We start from the raw sequence: 24309 nt of genomic DNA, 5'->3' as shown, positions 1-24309 counted from the left end.
ATGACGTATGAGCCGTACCATGAATGTGCTTACGACGTTTCGCGAGTTACATGACGTAATAGTGTGATGTTTTATATAACACACCAGTGGACATTATATTTTGCGGTCAATAAAAGGTTTTTTTAGGTTCCGTGAATAGTAAACCGGGAAAGTGCTAGTTGGACCCGCGCACTGAGGGATCCGTAGTTAGGTACATCTTTAAAAAATGATCGGAATAATACACAAGTTCGTAACGTACTGCAGGTGTAAACAATTATGGTTCTTGTATCGGACTCCTCTTTTTTGTTTTCGTTCTATCTCTGTAACGGTTTATATTTATTCGACTGGATTGCAAACGAGCAATGGGTCTCCTGATGGTAAAATATCACCACCGCCCATAAACATCTGCAACACCAGGGGTATTGCAGATGCGTTGCCAACCTAGAGGCCTATATATATTAACCTAAAAGTCGGAATGATAACTATAATTTATTTATTTATTTACAAAAACACCTGTAACTCGCATACATAAAATACCCACAAACTTTTGCCTTTAAAATACCTATCACTATACCCGATCCCGAATAAGATAGATGGATGCACATAAAGTTTTGTTAATACGGAACTCAGTATTATTTCAGCTCAAACTTGACCGTTATATAACTTAACGGCTATATCGACCATCTTACATAAACGAGAGTAACAACCAGCGGCCGGTTACGTTATAGAACCAAGAGTACGTTAATGACCGATTTATTCGAAGCTCGTGACTCATATTATGTTAGTTCCAATAAAATTTAAAAACATTTATCAATTTCACACCATCTCACATGTTACTGGGCTTGTGAAGTCCACAACAGTGTATGATGTACGGACAGTCAATCCTTTCTGCAATCACAGTTAGGATGGTGTCTGCAGTACGAAACTCGAAACTCGAAGTTCGTATCGTACCGTCCCTCTCGCTCTCATATTAAATAGTATAAGTGTCAGAGGGACCGCACGACACGAACTTCGAGTTTCGTTGTAGCCCTATACTACGAAATGCAAAATTCTAAATTCGTCTCCTGCCGTCCCGATGATGCTAATTTTATTTATTACGAGAGTGAGAGGGACAGTATGATACGAACTTCGATTTTCGAATTTCGTAGTAGCCTCCTTGCAGCCCTGATGTCTGTATTTTCACGTCGAAACCGCAGAACCCGGAGGAGATACGATAATTTTTGCCCCGCAAAAATTGCATATTTCCCGAGGGAAGACAAACGGATTCTTTGCAGACGAAGTCGTGGGCTAAAGCTAGCCTTATATTTTTAAATTCTCTCATTCAGCTCCTTCGTTCAATATCAGTAAATATTGCTTTTTCTTGAAAATGAATATTCTAACAGCAATTAATCATTTTCACAGTAAACATAATTACTTCAAACTTAACCAAAGCGTACTATATAGCTAGGTACAGCTTTCAGCGATCAGTTGGCGATTTTTATTGCATTGCCCGTTTAGCCAACTAACTAACTTACGTTAGTCTTAACCGAGCAATGGATTGAGAACGTTTGCGACCCTCGTTGTGACGCAGTGAAAAAAATGAACAAGAAATTTAAATGGAGACACTTGAACTTGAAACTATAGATAACTTAATAAGTATTTGATATTCAAAGGCCCATGACCACGAAGGGTTGCTGGGACTAAGTTATACCCATGTTTAGGGCTCCGTATTTAAAAGGTTATAACGGAGCCATTACCCATGCTACTGCTACAATTTAGTAACTAACTAACTAACTAGTTTGGCTCAGTGACCCAAAATGAGTCTTGGCCTCCGAAACGAGAGCTTGCCACTTAACCCGATCCTAGTAAGTAACTCTTATTTTATTTCTTGTAAGCTTCAAATCCTGATTGTCATAATTTTAAATGAATCCTGTGAAGTTTAAAGAAATGAATTAGTAACAGTTACTACACGGCGACCAAGTTTTTTGTCGCAAGTTGCGCTTTCTGTCCGGCCGCCTGTCATAGGAAAGTATATTTTCTACCTTAACAGTAAGGCACGAAGTACAAAATTACAACTTCTTATCTTGCTGTCCCGCTTACGCTAATATTATTTGATACGAGAGAGAGGAACGGTCGAAAACGAAATTCGATTTTCGAATTTCGTAGCCCCCCTAGTTAAAATGACAAATAAATATACAAGAAACGTGTATTTTCAGGGTTTTTTAATAAACTGTTTTAAAAATCTATTATTAAAAAAACAGGTCCATCACGTATCTATTCAATTAATAATATGACTGATCCGTGTAACTTATTGAAATAATTAAATCTGTGTCTCACAATACACACACACACAAACATCACGCCTGTATTTCCAAATGGGGTAGGTAGAGCACACAAAACGTTACCGCTTCGGAGACACTTTTAGCAATTTTAGTTTTTAAGTTTGACAAAAACGGTACCATGGCGACCGTACCGTACCAACCCGTACCCAACCCGGCTAGCAACCATATTTGACATAAATTCATACAAAACCCTTCCTAAATAGGTATGTACGTACGACCCACACCTGAACCTGAACCTGACCGGTTCGGTGATAAACGTGGGCTTGAATTGTAACGCCTACATCAAAACTGTCGAATTAACATTACAAATTCAAGTGTAAGTAATGTAACTCGGCTATTGAAATTTTGCGAGTCGCTATTACGTTGTGAGCAGTGAACTAACTCATACTACGCTTACCACTAAAACTTCCATTCCATTCCATTGTTAACCACATTTAATGAAAATAAAACAAACTTACTTACTTAAATCAGAGAAGTTGCAGGACTCGCCTTCTAAAGTTGTTCAGGAATGTGACCCTACAAAACCAAGTATAACTCTTGTTAATATAATGAAACAATTATGCAAGAAATGTGTTTCCATACAGTTCGTCCACCTCCACACACAAAGCATACAAATCTATCACCACCACCACAATACGCTGACGCGGTTCGAACTCAACCAGAGCTCATCTTCAGAGCAAACAAACAGCAGAGCAGCGGGTGAGCAAAGTAATTGTTCCCCTTCATTGATATGGACTTCCGTAAAGTAAAGGCTGATTCAAACAATCATTTAACTCTTCTAGCTGAGTTTCAGACTAGGTAATCTTTGATGTCTCAATAGTTATTTGTGTCACAAGGGAGCAAAATGGTGTATTTACGGCGGGGGCGTACATTGAATCCAGAATGTAGCGAAGGATTCTACAATAGAATCCTGAGCGTATCGAGGGATTCTAAAGTAGAATCCTGAGCGTAATGACGGATTCAAGTGTTAACGCCCAAGATGAAAATAATTTTGCTCCCGAGTGGCTCATACAACTTTTCACACCGAGCATTAAAAAATTTGAAAAATAAATAAATAAATAGGTATTATTAAAGAGCAATCAGCATAGACAAAGGCGTGGCTTTACGATTATCAACTTCAAAAAATTGCATTTGCAATAAAATCCTTAGAAAAGCCTTGAACAGAAAAGTTGCACTTTGCTCCCTCTCGTCAGGGAGGAAAAGTTACTTTTTTGAAGGAGAGGTGTGAAAAAACTATTGTTCCACTGCTAGGCATAGGCTCTTTTTTGACTGCTAGCTCGATCGCCAAAGCCCCGGTGCGTGATCAGTTGAAAGAAAGAAAAAATGTTTATTTACAGTTCCAAAATTACCACCACTAACCAGCACCAATCATCAATTGTCAGCGAAAAAGGGTCTCCACTCAGCATGTGTTATTACTTGTTACACAAGTGGGTGCAGCAACGCTGCTTTTCTGCGGAGCCCAATAATTTTCAGCTACATAGCAGCTCCACTTTCAATTTAAAGCAACATTTTTGATGTTTGTAGCATGACAGGTAGGTGACAGGCGACGTCAATTTGGGCTCTAGGATAGCGTACATTGATAATTAATTGTATTTCATTCATTTGAAAAGGCAATATTTAAAGACTCAATTAGTTTTAAAAGCCGATGAACTAATGTCGTTTAGTTTGACGAATACGATCTATGTTTTTTTAATTATTTGCTCCTGTTACGAGTAAAGGACCAACGCGGTAAATATTACCCACAAGTTAGCAAGACACCTCTGGCCACAGCCACAACCACAAGTGCGAATTCAAATCTCGTCCGGCGACTCAAAAATCTCTTAGGTATTACATATTGTCGTATATTTATACCGTAGTATAGAAATATTAAAACATTATAATTCTATTTAAGCTTAGTTATCTTTGGAACGTAACGGTATTGTGGCTGTGCTTTCAACCATTCATTTATTTTGTTCAAAGCAATTGCAGCTTCAAAGATAGATTTTAACTCAATTTATACTCTTAAAGAAAATATAACATTTCAAGATACTCGTAATATTCTGAAAGTGGTTATTGAGTTACACATAAAAGAGAATAGGTTCGTAATTTTACACGAAATACAAAGAAATCAAACCGCTTTATCGAATACCTATTGCTGCTCTCCGTCGATCTTAAGATATCTAAGGAGTTATTTCTATCTGACAAGATTTGAATACTAATGACATGATAAATGTTGGGAACTCATAAAATTGGTGAGAAAAATATATATCTATTTTTCTTTAAGATACCTGATAGACAGTAGGTACCTTAGATTCAGTAGAATACTGATTCTACTGATGTTCTAGCAGCTCATTCGGTGGGTTTATGAATCGTGAGTTAGGCTACATTCAATTAATACTAGTCGTATTTCACTGTGGGAAAGCAGAGCTATAGATTATTAAGCGTTACAAAGGCCACGCACGACATTATTACAAACGTCGAGTTTAATAATAAGAAATTATCCAAAATATGGACCAAAGACGTAATAAGGCCAATACCACGGTATTTTTAACCTCTGACGCAAAAAGAGGGGTGTTATTTTGACGCCCATGTCTGTTTGTCTGTCTGTCTGTGGCATCGTACAGTCGAACATGAATCATGACCCAGGGTAGATCCTTAATAATCCTTTTTCCTTTTCTTTTTCCTTTGTTCTTTGGTGGCTTTTAGGTATGTTTGATAAAATTCGGATATCGTTTTTGAGACATGAACTTTGTAATGACACACTGCACTTGACCGTAAAAAATATTTCACGAGTCCTTTACTAGAGACTAAGCAGTTTTATTTTTTGTTACAGATGGTAGAACAAAAGGATGGCCGCTAGTGGACTCTCCTCTCCCCACAGTCGTGTACACAGCGCTATATCTATTCATCGTCTGGCTAGGACCAAAATTAATGAAGAACCGTCAGCCATTCCAGTTGACATGGCTCCTGGTGCCCTATAACCTGGCCATGGCTGGTCTAAATGCCTTTATAGCCGTAAGGTTGCTGACCGCCTCGTTTAGGCTAAGATATAGCTATATTTGCGAGCCGTGTCGGCAGAAGTACGACTCGGATGAGTTACAAGTAAGTATTTACCTAAGATACTTGTAATCGTTAAAAAAATTATATAAAGTGCTTCTGGGTCTCCGTGCCACAAAAAAAAACTTCAGTATCCGTGTGTTTGTCATCACCCTTTTCTCATGAATACTAGGAGGTATCAAGTTTTATATTTATTATAAATTGGTATTGTATTGTATTGTAAAACAATGAAAATAACAGAACACAGGATAATAAGATGTACAGAGGCGAAATTATCCCTTAAAGGGATCTCTTCCGGATATCAATGACAGGAAATCAATATCAGACACGAGTAGACATTAAAAGTACAATGAAAAGATAAAAGAACCGAAATTTAAATTAACTCAAACAATGAATTATTATTATGGTCTCCTGCAATGCAACCGTAGAAAATAGATAATCAAAATGTATCATAGTCATAGATAATCATGTTAAAATTGTAGCTTCATCACGCATCAATAAATTTTATGTAAGTAACACATTATGCGATGCCCTGTTTATTTCGACAAAACGAATATCTGTCACATAAAATTTATCATTAAGTGGTGAAACAGGTATCTAGGCTGTGGCTCCACTGAGGCGGAGACGAGCGGAGCGGAGAGGAGACGTGGAAGAATCGACCAATCATATTAGTTGAATCCACATCTCGTTTCCGCCTCATTGTCATCAGCAGGGCTACTACGAAACTCGAAACTCGAAGTTCGTATCGTACCGTCCCTAAATAGTATAAGTGTCAGAGGGACCGCACGTCACGAACTTCGAGTTTTGAGTTTCGTAGTAGCCCTGCAGACGTGTTCTCTCCGCTCCGCTCATCTCCACCTATTGTTTATGATGATGAAAGGCCAAGAACACGTATAAGTAATTGTTAACTTTTTTTTTCAGATAGCGGACGCAGTGTGGTGGTACTACTTCTCGAAGCTGCTAGAGTTCTGCGATACATTCTTCTTCATCCTCAGGAAGAAGGATGAACAGCTGACCTTCCTCCATGTCTACCATCACTCCACCATGTTCAGTTTCTGGTGGATTGGCATCAAATGGGTGCCCAGTGGATCCAGTAAGTCTAATAAAAATAGCTAAAATTCTGAAGATAACAACAATGGTAGAAAATATGATTTTCTGTTGTTGGTTGCCTACCGACAGTGAAACACTCTTTGATATACAGTGTGTAAATTGAATATGAGCAAACCTAGTTGTTGAAAACCTAGCCTCATGTATTCAGGGCATTTTTATTTTTCCAGGTATTTGTATGTATCTCTGTCTGTAAGGTATTTATTGTATGGGCCAAGTTGCTCGAAATATTTAAATGTTTTTATTGTTATTATCCTGATCCCGTGAATATCGGGATAAAAATTAATCTATTTGTTATTTCATACGTCCCGCTATCTAGATACCGAAATTCATTCTAATCAGTTGAGCCATTTTTGCATGAAGGAGTACCGAATACACACACACACACAGACCTTCGTGAATTTACTTGACACAATTACTCGTATCTTTATGAACTTAACGTATACTAATTGGATTTCACACTCTAATAACCAAAATAAATTAACAAGTCTACACATAATAACGTAGGCTTCAGAGTTTAGGTTATTGGGTTAGCTATTTTCAGAATCATAAAATCTTTGCGATGTTTAGAAAGGCACTAAAAAATTCGAAAAGAAAGCTAGTTATTTTTAAATGTCGCCTCTACCCCACCATACATATTATTTTTGTTAAAAATAAATGAATGTGTATTTTTATATTTCAATAGAATCGACTTGCGATTGAGCTCTTGTTATTTTAAAAGTTTTTGGTATAAATTTCATGTTTAATACAAGATTTTTTTACTGACTGTACTTTTTGTTGACTGTACTTGTATCATTACCCAAACTACATTTGCATACCAATTTCAAGTCGATGCCATTAACCGTTGAAGAGTTCCGTCCTGTGGAGACGATCCTGGCCGGACTACCAGGATGTCACTACCAGATTATTGTATTGTCACGCAATTTACATAAGTATACAGACAGACAGACCGACAAACAGACAGACAACAGGACAGGTGAAACTAAATAAAAGCTTGTAAAAATATAATCTCCTTAGAATAATTTTCTTATTTTGAACGTTTGTTTCAGCTTTCCTTCCTGCCATGGTGAACAGTGCAATCCACGTGCTGATGTATACTTACTACGGCCTATCTGTCTTCGGTCCTTCCGTCAGCAAGTACCTATGGTGGAAAAAATACCTCACCATTCTTCAACTGGTAAGCATATAATTAGTAATTTTCAGAAAATAAAAAACAGAAATCATTCGATAAGTTCCTGAGTAAAAAAATATTGGTATAACTGCCCCTTAATAGTATTATATTAAGGGGCAGTTTCACCACCCATTGATTAGTTTTATTTGAAGGATAAATGTGATGCCGTCTTCATCTATTCGAACAAAACAGAGGGCATCACATTTATCCGTCAAATAAATTTAATCAATGGATGATGAAACAGAGGGTTAGTCTGTCAGACTACCACAAAATATTTGACACGTAAGATAAGATAAGATAAAGTTTATTGCAGAAAATGGGTACATACAAGATGGTACATAATACATGTTATTCACTGTGCGCCAAATTCGGCTTGGGTAAGCATGCAAACAATAAAAACCACTTGATTTTAATACTCTTAAAATCCGATAAAGATTCTGCGAAAGGGACCTTCGTAAATACAATGAACTTACTAGGTTTAATGGCAAAGGTCTAGAGCTAGACAGAGATAATGATTGATATCACTCTGAGTATTTATCTAGCTAAAAACTCAAAGATATCACTTTTTTTTTGGTTCATAAATATTTAACGAATTCTGTATAACGTTAATATGTCGTGATATCCGCCAACGGCGAACCCTTTCACGAACTAAGTTGTTATGTTTCACTCGAGTGAGCAAATTATATGGCTTATGATTCCGAAGTTGTGCTAAATATGCGGTCGCCAGGCGCACAGAACAGTTGTCCCGAAGAGTTACCAGTATACATACACAAGTGTACGAGTACATGTACACAGGTTTGGATTTAGTTTTTTTGTAACTGGCGCTTGGAGTCAAGATGTTCAAGACGAACTATTTACAATTTGATTTTTATACGCCAATCAGATTGTCCATGCACAAGCTCTTGCCAACCATCATACAGTACGTTGCAAGATGTTAATCGCCGCTTGTGAACTATCTTGTAACGCAAAAACTGCCTTCTGGACTAGCGTTTTCCCCGAGGAAGCTGTGAGTAAAAAGGAAATCTGGAATCCTCCATTCGCACAACATGGCCATCCCACCTTTGCTTGGCCCTTCATGAGCAGGTGCTCTAAATAACTTAGCTTCAATCATCGAAGTAGGTATGTATTTTGGATTTGGCCACACGATTTTACCAGCCTATCTAGAGAAAGGAACCTGCATCGTAGGTACCTACAACTAGAAGCAGCAGATGATTTGATTCGGTCTGTTCGGTGCCATACTGATTCTAACTGTTAGTCTTCTTCTTTCTCTACACCTATCAACCCTCTTGAATAAACCTTAGACCGGAGAAATTAACATTTATTTTTCATTGTTTTCCAGATCCAATTCACGTGCGCTCTCGTCCTGGGCATCAACGGAATCCGCATGGGCTGCGAATTCCCCCTGTGGATGCACTACGTTCTCATATTCTACATGATATCTTTCATCGTGCTCTTCGGAAACTTCTACATGAAGGCGTATCTGGCAAAGGTGAGCTTCATTTTATAGTATTTATACAACTTTATTTATCAGCGACTATCAAAAGCTCGTCATAAATAATTATCGCTTATCTTCTGAATATACCAACAGCGCTTTAGATCTAAGATTTGTCTAACGCGCATAAGCTTGTAACTTTATTTGTATTTACCATTAGAAAGAGACGATGAAGGAGATTGAGAAAAAATATGGCCTAATTTTGTTATTGGAATAAAACAATTCAAATCGAATAAATTTTACAGTATTCCTTGCAGGTAAATGAATTACTAAAAATGAGAATTACAATATCTTTGAGTAGGTAGTATACCTACATACGAGTGCGATGTCAAATTTTCTCGATGGTTCCAATTTCCTGAGTTGCGACATGAATGAGATGTAATCTTATTGGATACGATTATAATACTTGATATGTTTAGGGTTCAGATATTAGGAACCCCCGTTTCTGAGAATTTTAATGTAACTGCTAAATGATATTGGTATTGTTATAGTTTTGAAAGTTACTTAAAAAATATTAACCACACCATGATGGAAACAAATGTCATACTTTTCGACCGAAAATAATAATAATAATAATAATCCCAGTCTATATACGTCCCACTGCTGGGCACAGGCCTCCTCTCAGAATGAGAGGGCTTGGGCAGTAGTTCCCACGCTGGCCCAGTGCGGATTGGGAACTTCACACACACCATTGAATTGCTTCGCAGGTTTGTGCAGGTTTCCTCACGATGTTTTCCTTCACGGTAAAGCTCGTGGTAAATTTTAAATGTAATTTTGCACATGAATTCCGAAAAACTCAGCGGTGCGAGCCGGGGTTTGAACCCTCGATCCTCTGCTTGAGAGGCCATAGGTCAAACCACTTGGCCACCACGGCTTCAAAAAAAAAATGAAATAAAGCAAAGAGCGCTTTCTCTTCTTTTACGAGTGCAATTTAAAACAATTACGCATATAACTCTTCATAAAAGATATTACTTAAGTAGTGCAAAATATAAGAAATCTGGTAAGCTTTCTCATTTTTTAATGCACTTTGGACAGTTTGGGCTGGCGAGCAGAATTATTATGTAACAGAACGATGAAAATAACACAGCGGTCAACCAATTTGACGCAATAATGAGAGTGAAAGTTTGTTTCCGCTTTGTACTTTCCATGTTATTTAATCTTAAAGCATACCGTTGCTACTATAAAAAAGGTCGTCAGTATCTCACAAACGATCTTATTGAGTGAGTTTTACTTTTAGGTAGTTTAGACACCGATTTGAAATACGATTTTTTTTTTCGAAATAGTGATGACCCCTTAAATTGGCAGTGTGCACCAGAATGCACATGATTCAAGGCTACCTTTTTGATTTTTTACTGTAGAATTTTTTGGACTATAAGGTAACGACGAGGTTAGAATCATAAAACTTAATTTCAATTTTGATAATTTAAGGGAACACTTGGTACTCACACTGAGGTACTCACATTAAAAATGTCCTTAAGCGCAAATAATTGAATCATCATTTTTAATCATTCCACACATTGACAAATGTTAAAACTGTACCGCGTCAAAGTTGCGATTAAATTCAATTAAAAAATCAAAAAATCCATACAAAGGCTGTTCGGTAAAATTAACTCAACCATATTGGTGAAAAATAACACATTCATCATAAAAATACCTAGTATCCCACGAATATTATAAATGCGAAAGTTTGTAAGTCTGTTTGTTTGTTACGTTTTCATGTCTAAACCGCTGACCGATTTAGATGAAGTTCGGTACGCAGATAGTTTTGAGTCCCGGGAAAGGACATAGGATAGTTTTTAATCCCGGAAAATTGCATAGCTCCCTCGGGGTAGAATAAACGAATTCTACGTGAACGGAACGCGGGCAACAGCTAGTTGATGAATAACCGAGGAGTTTAAAAACATTTTATTGTACAGTTAGAAAAAAAGGATTGTCAAAGCAAAAAGGGTTTTAAAAATCACCAACAGACACCCAAAAGCTTGGAATTTACAAAAGCATTATGTTTAGTATATTTCGCAAGCTCATTATTCACTCAATATTAATATAAAATGAACCTTTACTCTTAGGGTGAAAGTATAATTTCATTAGGTATACGAATAAACAAGATCACAAGAGAGTAGCCAACCAATAACAGTCGGTTGGAAAGCAAAATATTCCTTAGGCCCAGGATGATATTGAAAATACCTGAAGCTCTTCCTTTTGAGATATATTGCTTTAACCAACTGTCAAAACAAAAGAAAGAGAGGTTATTGTTTTAAGAGTTCACGTATTAATTTATTTTTAATGCCAAATGCTGAGATATGGGCATCGAAGACTTTTTTTAGCAGATTGACTAAAATAAAATGATGACACACATCCTAATTATAAAAAATCTTTTAAATTATCTGCTTTCATCAGTAATCTAATCAACACATTAAAAACAAAATTAGAACTAGCAATTAGATTCTACAGTTGGAGTTGACTAGCCTAAACAGTAGGTAAATGAACGACAACTCAATTTCCACCGGATATCGTAATTTTTCTTACGATATTTACTGCGAGATGTTTTATTCAAAGGCATACCTTATTAATCAGTCAGTCAATTAATCGCACTCTTTTCTCGTCGTCTGGCTTGCGTAAGTAAAATATTAATTCCTATTGCCACTGGTAGTATGCCAATGTAACTGTTAACCTATTAAAACTACGCGTCTATTGTTTTACTAAGTTTCTTTCTTTTTATTGGTTTTTGGCATTTTTTGTAACAAAGTAGGTAGGTTTGCCATGTAGCCGTGGTGGCCTGGTGGTTTGACCTATCGCCTCTCAAGCAGAGGGTCGTGGGTTCAAACCCCGGCTCGCACCTCTGAGCTTTTCGAAATTCATGTGCGGAATTACATTTGAAATTTACCACGAGCTACGCGGTGAAGGAAAACATCGTGAGGAAACCTGCACAAACCTGCGAAGCAATTCAATGGTGCGTGTGAAGTTCCCAATCCGCACTGGGCCCGCGTGGGAACTATGGGCCAAGCCCTCTTGTTCTGAGAGGAGGCCTGTGCCCAGCAGTGGGACGTACATATATAGGCTGGGGATGATGAAGTAGGCACCCAAGTTTGTTTAATTTTTTATTTTATTTTATTCGACTGGATGGCAAACGAACAAGTGGGTCTCCTGATGATAAGAGATCACCACCGCCCATAAACATACTTTCGAGTATAATTTAAATCAAGTAAAGTGTTCTATGCCTGAATCCCGGTCGCCGCGTGACTAGTGTGGGACCAAAGGCAAGCAATGAGGGCTACAGTTTTCGCGCTCACCAGTTGGCGCCACTGTAGACAAAGGTCCGGCCTGAAGCATAGTGGTTAGTTTGTTATAACGGGCGTGAAAACAAAATTTACATTTAAATCTTATTGAATACCTTAAAACCGTAGCATAAAGTGATATTTCAAATTTCACGGAACCCTGATTAGGAAATACAGATGAAGATAGAAAGAATTTATTTGAAATATAACAAGGTTACAATTTAGATTCATCGGCGGACTCCGCACTAGACTCTGGGCCTGTATCGCGGAGACCAGAGAATTTACAATTTACAGCAGTTACTTAAGTAATTGAACTAACTAAGTTGACAAACGAATGTTCAATTAATTAATCAATCTTGCACGAGATTGTTGTTACGAATAGATTGGACTCTACAGTGAGTGTTATGTGACTTTTTTTTTTGTTACAGGGAAGCAAATGCATGGAAGTTAGGTACGGCCAGTGTCTTGATGACGAAAAAACTATAGCGAACAAGAAACTCAAGGGAAACTAGAGTAAAACCAATTGTATTTAAAATGTATTTAATTGTAATTAGTAGCTAAGAGAATAAATAATTAGGCTCTCTGACCAGGTGATGTATGTTAAAGTTTTACTTACTGTTATTATTTTATTTAGAATTATTTATTGCTTAAAATAAATGACATTGGTTTGTATTCTTTTGTATTTAATTTGTGAAATATTTTACTTAAATTTGGTATTTCCGTGGACGAACAATGATAGGCAAAAACCGTTAACCGTTTTACAAGCTTTTTTATATAACTTGTAATGTATATTTGCACGGATCAAATCTTGGAAGTAAAATTTGACCCACTTCCAGTGATCAGATTGAATTATTTTTTTTCAGAAAATCGGTGTATTACCTATGTTTAGAATCATCATTAACGAAATCAATTTGTGGTTTCTATACATTATTGAAGTAATAAATCATGAACAATGTATGGAAACCGCAAATTTCATTAGACTTATTTCAACAAAAGAGATAATTCATTATTATTACCCAATATTAACTGAGCTCGAAACACTTATTTTGTATCACGTTCAAAATTACACCCTTTATATTTTGACAGGTCAGCAACTGCAGGGCTACTACGAAACTCGAAACTCGAAGTTCATGTCGTGCGGTCCCTCTGACACTTTTATACTATTCAATACGAGAGCAAAAGGGACGGTACGATACGAACTTCGAGTTTCGTAGTAGCCCTGCTGTCTTGCTTACACGCTTATAATTAGCTTTACCTGTAGCTATGTAAATATGTATGTAAATGCATCTTTAGACCTGATTACACCCACTTCTTACTATGGTATTGACACGAAACTTGGTAGTTAGTCGTATATGTATAATATAATAATATAGCAACATGGTATGAACGAATTGATTTTTATCATCGAGCCGGAAGAGAAGCACTGGAACTCCAAGACAGAACAATATGACCTAGTCGTGTTTGGGCTTGTTAGACAAGTCTTAGGGTATAAAAAAAAAGATTTTCACTTCTAATGCTAGTAAAGTTCGTATTTATCCTGTATTTAGGCGACATAAAATGACTTTTTATGATCTAGTGCATAAAATAAAATCTTCGTCTAAGACCAAGGTAATCAGGTGTCAACAGCCACAAACAAAAGTTTCTACATATTTTTTTTAATAATTTTTAATTTATATAAAACTAAAAATCAATGAACATTTAAATCAATAAAATTAAAAAAAAAATAGAATTATATAATAACAATAATGCGTAAAAATAAAAGGCACATAGAAAGTGAATAATTTTATTGTTTCCACTGTTGCTATTTAATTTCCTCGCAAACTTAGTGAAAAGCAGAGTGTAAAACTCGAGCATTAAACCCATTTTGCCCTCGACGTGTCCATCTACCCTCGCCGTACCGGCTTGGGTGGCTTTATGAACGTCTTGGGTAAAATGGCTCGTTTTATGCTCTTGTTGTACAGTCAACATCATAAATAAGTGATCATTTCTGTACCTTGTTGCTTTCAGTCGTTACACAATTTCGTATGGCTTTTCAAACATTACCTTAAATTGACAAGATACAAAAGTAATCAGTTATTCATGACGTTGAATAAAATAATAATAATACAATTACAATACATAAACATAGCAAATAAAACGTAAATTTAGAATTACACAATATCCAGAAGGTAAAAAAAACAGATACAAAATAGTACATTGTGTCTTAAGGGCGGTAAATAAGGAATTACTAACGAGAGTCTATTAGAAGCCCGAAGTCGAAGACAGGGCTTTAATGAGTCGATGTTCGTAATTATAGTACCGCCCGTGCTGTCGCTGATGTTTTTCATCACATTTGCGAGTAACATTTTATATTTCTAAAAGAAAAAATATAATTGTTCCAAATATTGGCGATACCTTAGGCTACGCTCAAGCGAGAGACTGCGAGCGTGCGTGCCTATATCGCGGAGCGCGCCGCGCCTGCCGTAAGGTACAAAGATGTCGATGATCTAGGGTCAGGCAAGCTCAGATTCAAGGGTGTTATTAGTTTTTGAACCGTTATTTGTAACAGTCTTTTTTTTAAACCAATTCTTCATTGTCCAAAGACTTGCAGATCTCTAAATCCAGCCCTGATCGTATCTACATTTGCTGGCACTGCGCTCTTGCCATGTAGGCGACCTTTTGCGCCCTCTGGGTGACTTCAGGGCAGCGCCTGCGCCGCACGAGCCGGCAGTCCTGGAAGAAACCCTCGTTCCTCGGGAACCCGTTGCTTCCGTCGCTGAATGTCACCAGACCTGCGGGTGGAATTGTCTGGATAAGGACCGAACTGCCAGTAAAGTACCTTTTCTCAAAAATGTCCGTAAAAGTTGACATTATTCTTTACATATCAGAAGGTGAAGTCCATAGTTTTAAGGTCAGCCAAAAATTAAAAAAAAATAAAAGATTTCAGGCGCGCTAGCTCGACAATAATAAATTAGCGCGCCTGCAATCAGTCACAATTATTTTTTACAGTAAAAAAGGCCATAGAAATGTTAGCACAAGTCGTATGTACAGCCAAGTCTAGTGGCCGGTATCAGATATTGTGTTGGAACTCCGGGCTTTTTTATTGGGTCTGAAACAGCTTGTGGTGTTTTCGGTAAAATGCACCTGCATTTTATTTTTAATGAAAAAAAGGCGGGAAAGCATAAGAAAAATATTGGTATAAAATTAAATGTTATAATATATTTTGAGAAAAAGTTTATTCTACTTCAGAATTATTCACCATTTTTGAAAAAAGCTTTATATCAGTCTAGGCTGGAATATCAATTGCTGGCTTCGTATTAGTTAAACGGACTCGCAAGCTCGTCCGTTTAGTACTCATGCTCAGCCAGTAATTGCCTACTTTCATTGGCTTCTTCGATATTAGATCTAATTACGGACTCGCATTCGTAGTACTCATGCTCAGCCAGTAATTGCCTACTTTCAGGCTACGACAATAATCTACTATTTTGGTTTTTTTTTTATTATTCGGCTGGATGGCAAACGAGCAAGTGGGAATGTTCTAATATTGTAACTGTTCCTTAAATAATAAATAAATAATACCGTGGTATGGTGGCCACTGGTGGCCAAAAGGCATCAGGCAAAGTTCAGGATTTTGATTGGCGCAATGCAAATTATTGTAAATTCAATAATTTTTTAGCTTATCTACGTATCTATCGTATATAACAAAGAAGAGATCACGCAAAAATATTATGTATATTAAATAAAAAAGAAGAAATTAAATAACTAAACTAAAATTTAAATAGAAACTAGTTCCTAATGCGAAATTAAATCTAGAAATGGCCCCCGCCCGTGTCATTATACTCAAAAGTCTGGCAGCGATTCCTCGTTGAACAGCTATGCTAATATATTATTTTTTGTTTAATTTATTAATAACCGGATCAGCAAGTAGTGATTTATTAGAAAGTTTTGTAAAAATACCAACGTAAGAGGTGAATTTCCTTATTGCCAAACCTTGGACTATCATTGCTAGCTGTCGCAGGAAACCTCGATTCGATGATAAATTGCCTTCTGGCAGGTAATGTACTTAAAACTTGCTCTGGAAGCAGCACCAAAAATCCCCGAAACATTAATCTTGAAAACACATAATAGAGACGAAATAAAACTTTTTTAACTAAGTGTAAAACGCTTAAGGGCACCAAAGAACTTTAACAAAGGGGCCTGCCAAAAGTTCCGCTGCGATGTCAGTACTTTCACAATGAAGTATGAAGTTGATCGATTTAAGTTAAGGTTAATGAGTGCGCGCCGCTCGCGGGCAGGTGATGGTTAAAGGTGAAGCTACTAAGAACATATTAAAGAGATACGCAAACATAAACCACGGGAGCAACTTAAACGGGTTACGTTAATTCAACCGCATTCTTCTCTAACTTTTTTGGTAGCCCCTCGGGCTCGGGCAAAAACAATTTGAGAGGAATCCACGCGGAAAACTCATTAGTGAGCCAATCTACGGGTAATTCAATGGCTTTTTGGAGTTATGATTGGAGGAAGTTCTAAATAAAAAATACCATGTTGATAGACATGCTAAAGGGCGTGATCTGGTTCATCAGCCATTGAAAACTTTTATGTGCTATAAATTATTTATATTTCGGAACAAAACAAACGGAGACTGCAGGCATCACAGACGAACGCCAATCTTCCCTAAACAACAAACGCCATCTATTGGATGGTGGCGGAATTACTAACCCAGACCCCAGACGCGGCCGCCTCGGAACTCGCCCTCGAACTTCATCCCATCAGCTCGCCAGAAAACCCCGTGCCCGTGGAACCAGCCTTGCATGAATTCTCCTTCGTATCTGGAAGAAAATATAGTGTTTTTTTTATTTTTTTATTTATGATTATGCTTTCAATGTTCATATTGTTCATCTCTTTGAATTTTATGCATAATTATGTATGCTTAATGCAGCAGTCTGTGGACTAACTATATCCAAAAATCGTACAATTCCATACGGATATTATATAATAATTTGTTTAGGATGATGGTGGGGCTTCCTCGCTACTGCAGTGCTTCTGGCATGTTTGCTGACGCTCACGTGGACGACTTTTATGCGCTTATGCGTAAGAAAGTCGCTTCACTGATACGCAGAATGAGAGGCAGCTCTAACAGTCTCCTAAAGGTGGTCGCAGAGAGGCAGGACAGTGCTGTTCTTGGCAGGCTCAACATGCTGCACGCTGCTCCTGCGTCTAATAAATAATACCAATATAGATATACTAACATAGTTATAAAGTTTCTATTGTTACTAACATGCTATGGACCAAATTAGTTGTCCGAAAATAAAAACATTTTTTTTTATGATGATTAGGGTTTTCAATATTTCGGCTAAACTAAATTATGCTTAACTATATTATTATGTTTGATAATAAGCGATCCAACCGTGCACGGTCTTTTTATACAAATTAGAGTGGCGGCCACCTTATGGTAGTATATCATGTAGGTATGCAGATAGTACTTTATCTGTCGATAAAGTCGACAGTTTAGCGGAAAAATATGTACATCAATGAAACTTTGTATTATTATTATTGCCAGCCTAAAACGCTAAAATAAAATACTTTATGTGCATGGCTGTCTTATAGCCATACTGAAATACAACAGGATTACCGAATAAGATGGTGGTAGCAGTTTGGATGGACCTTGCAGAAAGTCCTACAACCAGCAAGTGTGTTCTTGCAGTACAATTTAGGATGATATTTGGGTGGTATACCTACTTGAGAAAGAGAATGTCAGATGACTAGACTTTGCCCTCGGCTTCGCACGCGTAATCCATAGATCTGGCAGTTCAATTGAAATTCCGGGATATTGCTAAATTCATAAATAAGGGAAAGAATAGAAAATTAACATCGAATAGTATAAAGTGGGCCCCACTCAACATAATGTTATGGGAAGCCACAACGCTTGATACTCACTTGGCTCCATCCGGGAACGCCATGACTCCCAGCCCTGAGCATAGGCCTCCGCTCAGGGCTCCATCGTACCTCGTCCCATCAGGCAGCACGAGGTGACCCATCCCATGCTTTTGCCCCTTGCAGTTCCACTCGCCGACGTAACGAGTGCCATCTTCGTACTTGTAGGCTCCAGTCTTCACCACGGCTGGATCAACCACTGGTGAAAGATTATTAAAAGAAAACAAGTAAAATATATCTCCTAAGGGCAGGTCTTACTATCAGTGAAGGTTTACTGAACATTAATTAAATGAGTACTACTGAATTAAAAAAAACATTTCAAATAAAAACTCCATTTATTACTAGAAATTTTGAGTCAATCAAATGCTTAGCAGAGTTCAAGACTATTGGAGATATTTTCTTTATGCTTTTCGGCTTCTCTTCAAAAGTTTTTAGATTAATTTTATTTTCCAATTTGCCTTCTAAAACCAAATTACTACTTTATTTGTACACCAATAAAGGTTAAGAAAAAAATATCTATTCGTATAGGCGCATAAAATCCGCCATTTTATTATTTAAGAATTTTATGTAAGTACCTACAGCAAAAGAAGATGAGCATTTTATCATTTTGGACACCGTAACTGCTCATCCACTTCTGTTGTTGACTGTACAGTCGAAGAAACTAGCAGGCGACTAAAGAGACGTGGCCAGGGTGGAACCTTTTCGTAATCAGTTTCCGCTGTGACTTCTTTGGTAAATGTATGGAACGTCAACATGACATTAGTAGCACAAAGGTTTCACCCTGATACGTGATTCAGTTTCCTCGATTGTACACCTACACTATGACATTCATACTGTCAAGACGTACTGATAACGTAATCTCTTTTCAAAATCAGTTGAGCCGTTGAGTACTCTTAGTTACGAGCGGACATACATACACCGCAGTCGGGTACAAAATAATTTATTTATGATGCTGCATTTGCAAGCTCTCACAAGCACAAGCGTGTAAACGCCCCTGTTTAGATAGGCTTGCGTGAGCTACCTGTGCTTGCCGCCGATCCGAGCCAGTGTCGGTTTTTGAGCACAGATCAAAGGAAGCTTGCGGCAAGCGCGCTTGCGACGTGTTTATACCGGCTCGTGCTTAGGATCGCTCACGTTACGAGACGCCAAGATCTACGTCTGCCATGCCTACCTGTCCGGAATACACTAACGCACTTGTAAACGTGTAAATGGCATTCAAGAGTTTGTATAGGCTTGGAGTTTGTAGACGTTTAGCAAGTCTCGGCAAGAGTGTAAACGTGGCATTAAATTTTATAAGGCCGCAAACTAGACGTCAGCAGCAACAACGAGGCCGCGCCGCTGCTACACAAGTGTTATCTTTGTAGTACAGTCTTTTAATAATCAATTTCACTATGATTTCCTTGATAAAAGTATGAGATGTCAACATGACATTAGTAGCACAGAGGTTCCACCTTGGGTCATGATTCAATTTGCTCGACTGTACATGTGTGTGATATAAATGGTATAACTAACACGGCTTTGTTTTATAGGTATAATATGTCGGCGGCCGACCGTAAAATCCGCCAGACCACGAAATTCCTAGGCATATGGTCAAATGGCGCCATTTCATGAATTGGCTAAGGGACATCCGCCATATCGTTCAAAACTCACCGTTTAACGATTTGCCTAGTGACGTTTAGGCAGATCATGAAATTCCTAGGCATTATCATGATACGCCGCCATATCGGTTCTGGCCCCTCGCCGGCCGCTACCGCGGTACGCTCGCTTCGCTCGCTCAGCTCGCGCGTTATGGTCACAATTCATACTAACCACTCCTCACTTCGCTCGTCGTACCTAATTTTTTTTCGGCATATCACGATGTGCCTGGTATAGAGCTAGGAATATCGGCGAATGCATTGTTCTAATCGATTTGCCGTACTTATACAAATGTAAAAAGCTACGCGAAAAATTGCATCAAGTACAAAATTCTATTGAAATTTTGTTAGTTAGAGGTGAAATGCGATTCGGTGAATCGCTACCCGCACCTGGCAGTACTGTAGGAGTATACTGAGAGGGGTGTCGGCTGAAAAACAGGGCTGTTTGGCATCGCTCCTCGTGGCCGGCGCCAGCAGCATAATATGCTGACGCCGACGCTCTTTATATCTTATTTAATGTGTTTTGTGGCAATAAATGTTTTTCTTTCTTGCTTTCTTTCTTTCTTTCTACAAGGAATTTATACTTTTGAGGTAACGAACTAACAAATGAGCTAAACTTCGACAACCTTTCACAGACACAATCGTATAAAATAAGAGTAGCTTGACTTGCGTGAGCTTGCAAGAGCTTGTCGCCTATCAGTGTCGGTTTTTGAATACAGATCAAAAGAAGCTTGTGGCAAACGCTTACAACGTATTTACACATTAGCAATAAAAATATGTCAAACCAAACACAAGAGCTGAAGCAATTTCGAGGTCCACGTCTAAAATGTTCGCCTTCAGAATACAGTAACGCGCTTTCAAACGCCTAAATGGCATTCAAGCGTTTGTATTACAATAGGCATGGAGCTTGTCTACAATTAACCAAGTCTCGGCAAGCGTGAACGAGTAGATGTAGCACAGTGCGCGCGTATTGTTACCCGTAATTATTATATACAAGCATTTATTCGCTGTTTTACATGCATAAATCGTCAAAATTAACAGTTGGCTTGAAGTAACAGGGCTTAGAATAGAATCCCGCGGGAATTTCTAAAAATTACATCGTCGTCTTAATTTAGGTTGCATAAAAACACTTGGTGCAAACTTTTATGACTGAACTGAAATTTTGGGATGCTATTATTAATCTTATGTTATTAGCAACAGAGAGTCATCTATTGGTCAAACACTAAGACATTTTTAACAGGTTTTTTTCTATCGTCTTATTTCTTTGAATACGCATATTAAGAAAGAATAACCATAAGTAAAACTTAACTATAAACTAAATACCTAACTTCAAAACTTAATACCAACTAAATTAAATCTAAAACGGCCCCCGTGGCATGGTGCCCAAAAAACTGGCAACATTCCCTCGTTGAATGGCTGCCTCCAAGTATATATTTTCATTTTATGCGCAAATACATCAGTTTTCCATACTTAGCTGGGCACATTCATGGAAGTCATAAATCAAAACGCCTGTTGATAATAGAAGAGCAATGATTCATTACAGGCGTAACGTGTTGGAAGGCACTGGGCAGATATTAATTGATTTGACCTCGATTTGACAGAAGCTGAAATAGCAGCTGTATAATATATAGTCTATGATCCGAATAAGAAAGGATTTGCACCCATCTATTTAATGGATGAAAAGTATTTTACTTATATCAAATTTAAGAAATAATTAAATTGAAATTTAAAAAACCCCCGACTTAAAAAAACGCCAGCAAAAATAAAAATAAAAACGCCCGAAAAAAAACGCTGCTTGAAAAGACAATTAAAAAGTAAAAAATAATTATGCGCTACCTAGCTGTTGCCCGCGACTTCATCTGCGAAGAATTCGTTTATCTCTATCCCGCGGGGACTATGCTGATTTCCCGCAAAATTAGCCTAAGTTAATTTAAGCGTCGTCGGTGTCGGGGGACCGCTAAGCTACATGAAACTAAATATGTTGTATTTTTTAAAGTATTAACCTTAGCGGTCCCCCGACACCGACATCGCTTAGATAAAAAATATTTTTTATTTCTCTTTTACGGTTTATCGCTGCTTTAAAAAAACCTAACACGAAGGCTAAGTCTAAACCTAAACCTAAACTATCCAAGTCGCTTCTGCTGCGAACCGTCTTGCTCACTCGCTTCGCTCGCTCGCACAATTTTTTAAGTAAAACTATGCAATACAAAAATAAAGGGATATAAACACCTAATTATCTGGTTTTAAAATTAAAAAATGTACCATGTATTTTAGAAACAAAGTTTCATCATCCCAGCCTATATACGTCCCACTGCTGGGCACAGGCCTCCTCTCAGAACAAGAGGGCTTGGGCCATAGTTCCCACGCGGGCCCAGTGCGGATTGGGAACTTCGCACGCACCATTGAAACAAAGTTTAAACAAAGTAGAAACAAAGTTTATCACTTGATAATAATATGATATCACATTAATGTATATAGGAATTTATTAGGTACGTATTATAAACGGTATATTACCTTATGAATTTTATATAATGTGAGTTTAGCCCATAAACATGTTATTTCTTATAAACGTACGAGTATGTATATAAGAAAGAAAGAAAATACATTTATTTAACGCCATAAAAAACATATATAACAACTGTTATTTACTAATCGAACGTTGTACTTAATGAATTTATAGTATTTCATGTTATACATATGTAATTATACATTATGAACGTTTATAATGTGAAATTATATCTAACGTTTTTATATAACTTGGGACGCGCCTATCAATTTAATATAATATAATATTTTGCGAATCTAAATTTTCTAGCAAATGCTTTTTTAGTTTATTCTTAAAAAAATTAAGACTATTACAATCATTTTCCATTGAAATAATTTTAAATAATCGTGGACTAATGTTTCTCGTTCTCTTACCGTAATAATTGTGAGTTACGGTTGAACATACCTATGACGTGACGTGGTTCTCAGGTGACATGTATACGTCCTGAGGGTTTTATACTCCGTTGCTTGATACTGATCGGTTGTTATTAAATATTTAACTTTCTTATGCACACTTATGTAGCCATCAGACACACAGACTAATAAATAAATAAATAGATAATTAAACTCACCATCCACCATTTCGCCGTCACGCGCGAGTAATACTGAAAGGTTTCGAAGACTTCACTAATGGTCTTAGCAGTAATCCTGTTTGGTGTGTTTAAACTCATTGCAGGGCTGCCGGTGGAAATTACAGCATTACAGTTAGAAAAGTAATGCACTGTAAAATTCAAATTAACACAAAAAATTGATAAGAAAAAAAAAGATTTTTTGAACAAAAAAGTAAAACCGACTCCAAAAAAAAATAACAAAACATGGAACCGACTACAAATCTCTTGAAAATATTTTTCTAGGTAGGTACCTATACTAGCTCGAAGTCGGTGCCTCAGCACGAGCCAGCAGGAATGGAACAATAGTCGTCTACCTCACCTACATACTATGGGTTTCAATCCATCCCGCTGGGTCGTGCTGAGTCACCGACTTCGAGCTAGTAGGTACCTACCTAGAAAAATATTTTCAAGGGTTTTGTAGTCGGTTCCATGTTTTGTTATTTTTTGGAGTCGGTTTTACTTTTTTGTTAAAATTTTTCTTTATTTCTCACTTTTTAGTGATTCGTAGCCAAAGTACATCTCACAACGATTCCATGATGTCCAAACACGGCTTAGTTCCGTTGTTTTGTAATAGAGTTCCGTTGCTTACCTTCCGGCTTCAGCATCAGATCAGTTAAAAAAAATCATTAACTTAAAGCTCCTTCTTAGTCGCTTATCTAGGTATGAATCATGATCGTTTCGGTTTGTCTCATGACGAGCGAGCATTACTTAGCTTTGACGAGTTCCATTGGTCATCTACGGTCTTCTTCATCAGGTCCAGTTTACCAAATGATACTTTCTGAATGTAAATGCTTATCTTAATGCTAAAACTGCCAAAATCGCCATAGGTGTGCCTATAAAATTTGAGGTTTGCCCTCGATTTCCCTAGGATCCCATCATCAGATCTTGATTTGGTCACAATGGGACCTCAGAAGAGTACCCTTTCGAATAAAAAAAGAATTATGAAAATCGGTCCACAATTGACTGAGTCTCGGCGAACATACATAAAAAAAAATACAAACATTGGAAGATAGAACCTCCTCCTTTTTTGAAGTCGGTTAAAAAGTAACTAGGGATTTTTGAACGTCGCCTTTTCCAACACAGCAGCATGCAGGCGCCCAATATATATGGCAGGTCACGGCACGGCCTGCACCGCCACCAATTCTGGGCGCCAGGGGAGCCCACGTTGGAATGGTGCCTCTGGTATTATTGAAATTCTAATCAAAAAGAAAATCTCAACGAGTGAA

At 37.5% G+C, this 24309-nt stretch overlaps 2 protein-coding genes across 2 annotated transcripts in view; one reads left to right on the top strand and one right to left on the bottom strand.

Moving 5' to 3' along the window:
* The window catches only part of LOC141445658 (very long chain fatty acid elongase 4-like), a 36755-nt gene extending 23702 nt beyond the window's left edge, over window positions 1-13053 (top strand). Inside the window, exons 3-7 of the mRNA XM_074111511.1 lie at window positions 5113-5381; window positions 6258-6429; window positions 7493-7620; window positions 8954-9103; window positions 12810-13053. Coding sequence (XP_073967612.1) covers window positions 5113-5381; window positions 6258-6429; window positions 7493-7620; window positions 8954-9103; window positions 12810-12893 — 803 coding nt within the window. The 3' untranslated portion in view covers window positions 12894-13053. The remainder of the gene's footprint in view (window positions 1-5112; window positions 5382-6257; window positions 6430-7492; window positions 7621-8953; window positions 9104-12809) is intronic.
* A 1097-nt stretch (window positions 13054-14150) lies between these two features.
* Window positions 14151-23645, bottom strand: rtp (MORN repeat-containing protein retinophilin). The gene is made up of 5 exons (XM_074111512.1): window positions 23575-23645; window positions 23045-23150; window positions 18298-18493; window positions 17080-17189; window positions 14151-15152 (listed from the first exon to the last, which is right to left on the bottom strand). Exons 2-5 carry the CDS (start codon window positions 23052-23054, stop codon window positions 14998-15000), a joined length of 471 nt encoding a protein of 156 aa, XP_073967613.1. The 5' UTR covers window positions 23055-23150; window positions 23575-23645; the 3' UTR covers window positions 14151-14997.
* Between the last annotated feature and the right edge of the window lie 664 nt (window positions 23646-24309).

The sequence above is a fragment of the Choristoneura fumiferana genome, chromosome 2 (assembly GCF_025370935.1).
Source record: "Choristoneura fumiferana chromosome 2, NRCan_CFum_1, whole genome shotgun sequence".
Lineage (NCBI taxonomy): Eukaryota > Metazoa > Arthropoda > Insecta > Lepidoptera > Tortricidae > Choristoneura > Choristoneura fumiferana.
The sequence above is the reverse complement of the archived record's forward strand: the minus strand, read 5'-3'. Positions and strand labels throughout refer to the sequence as shown.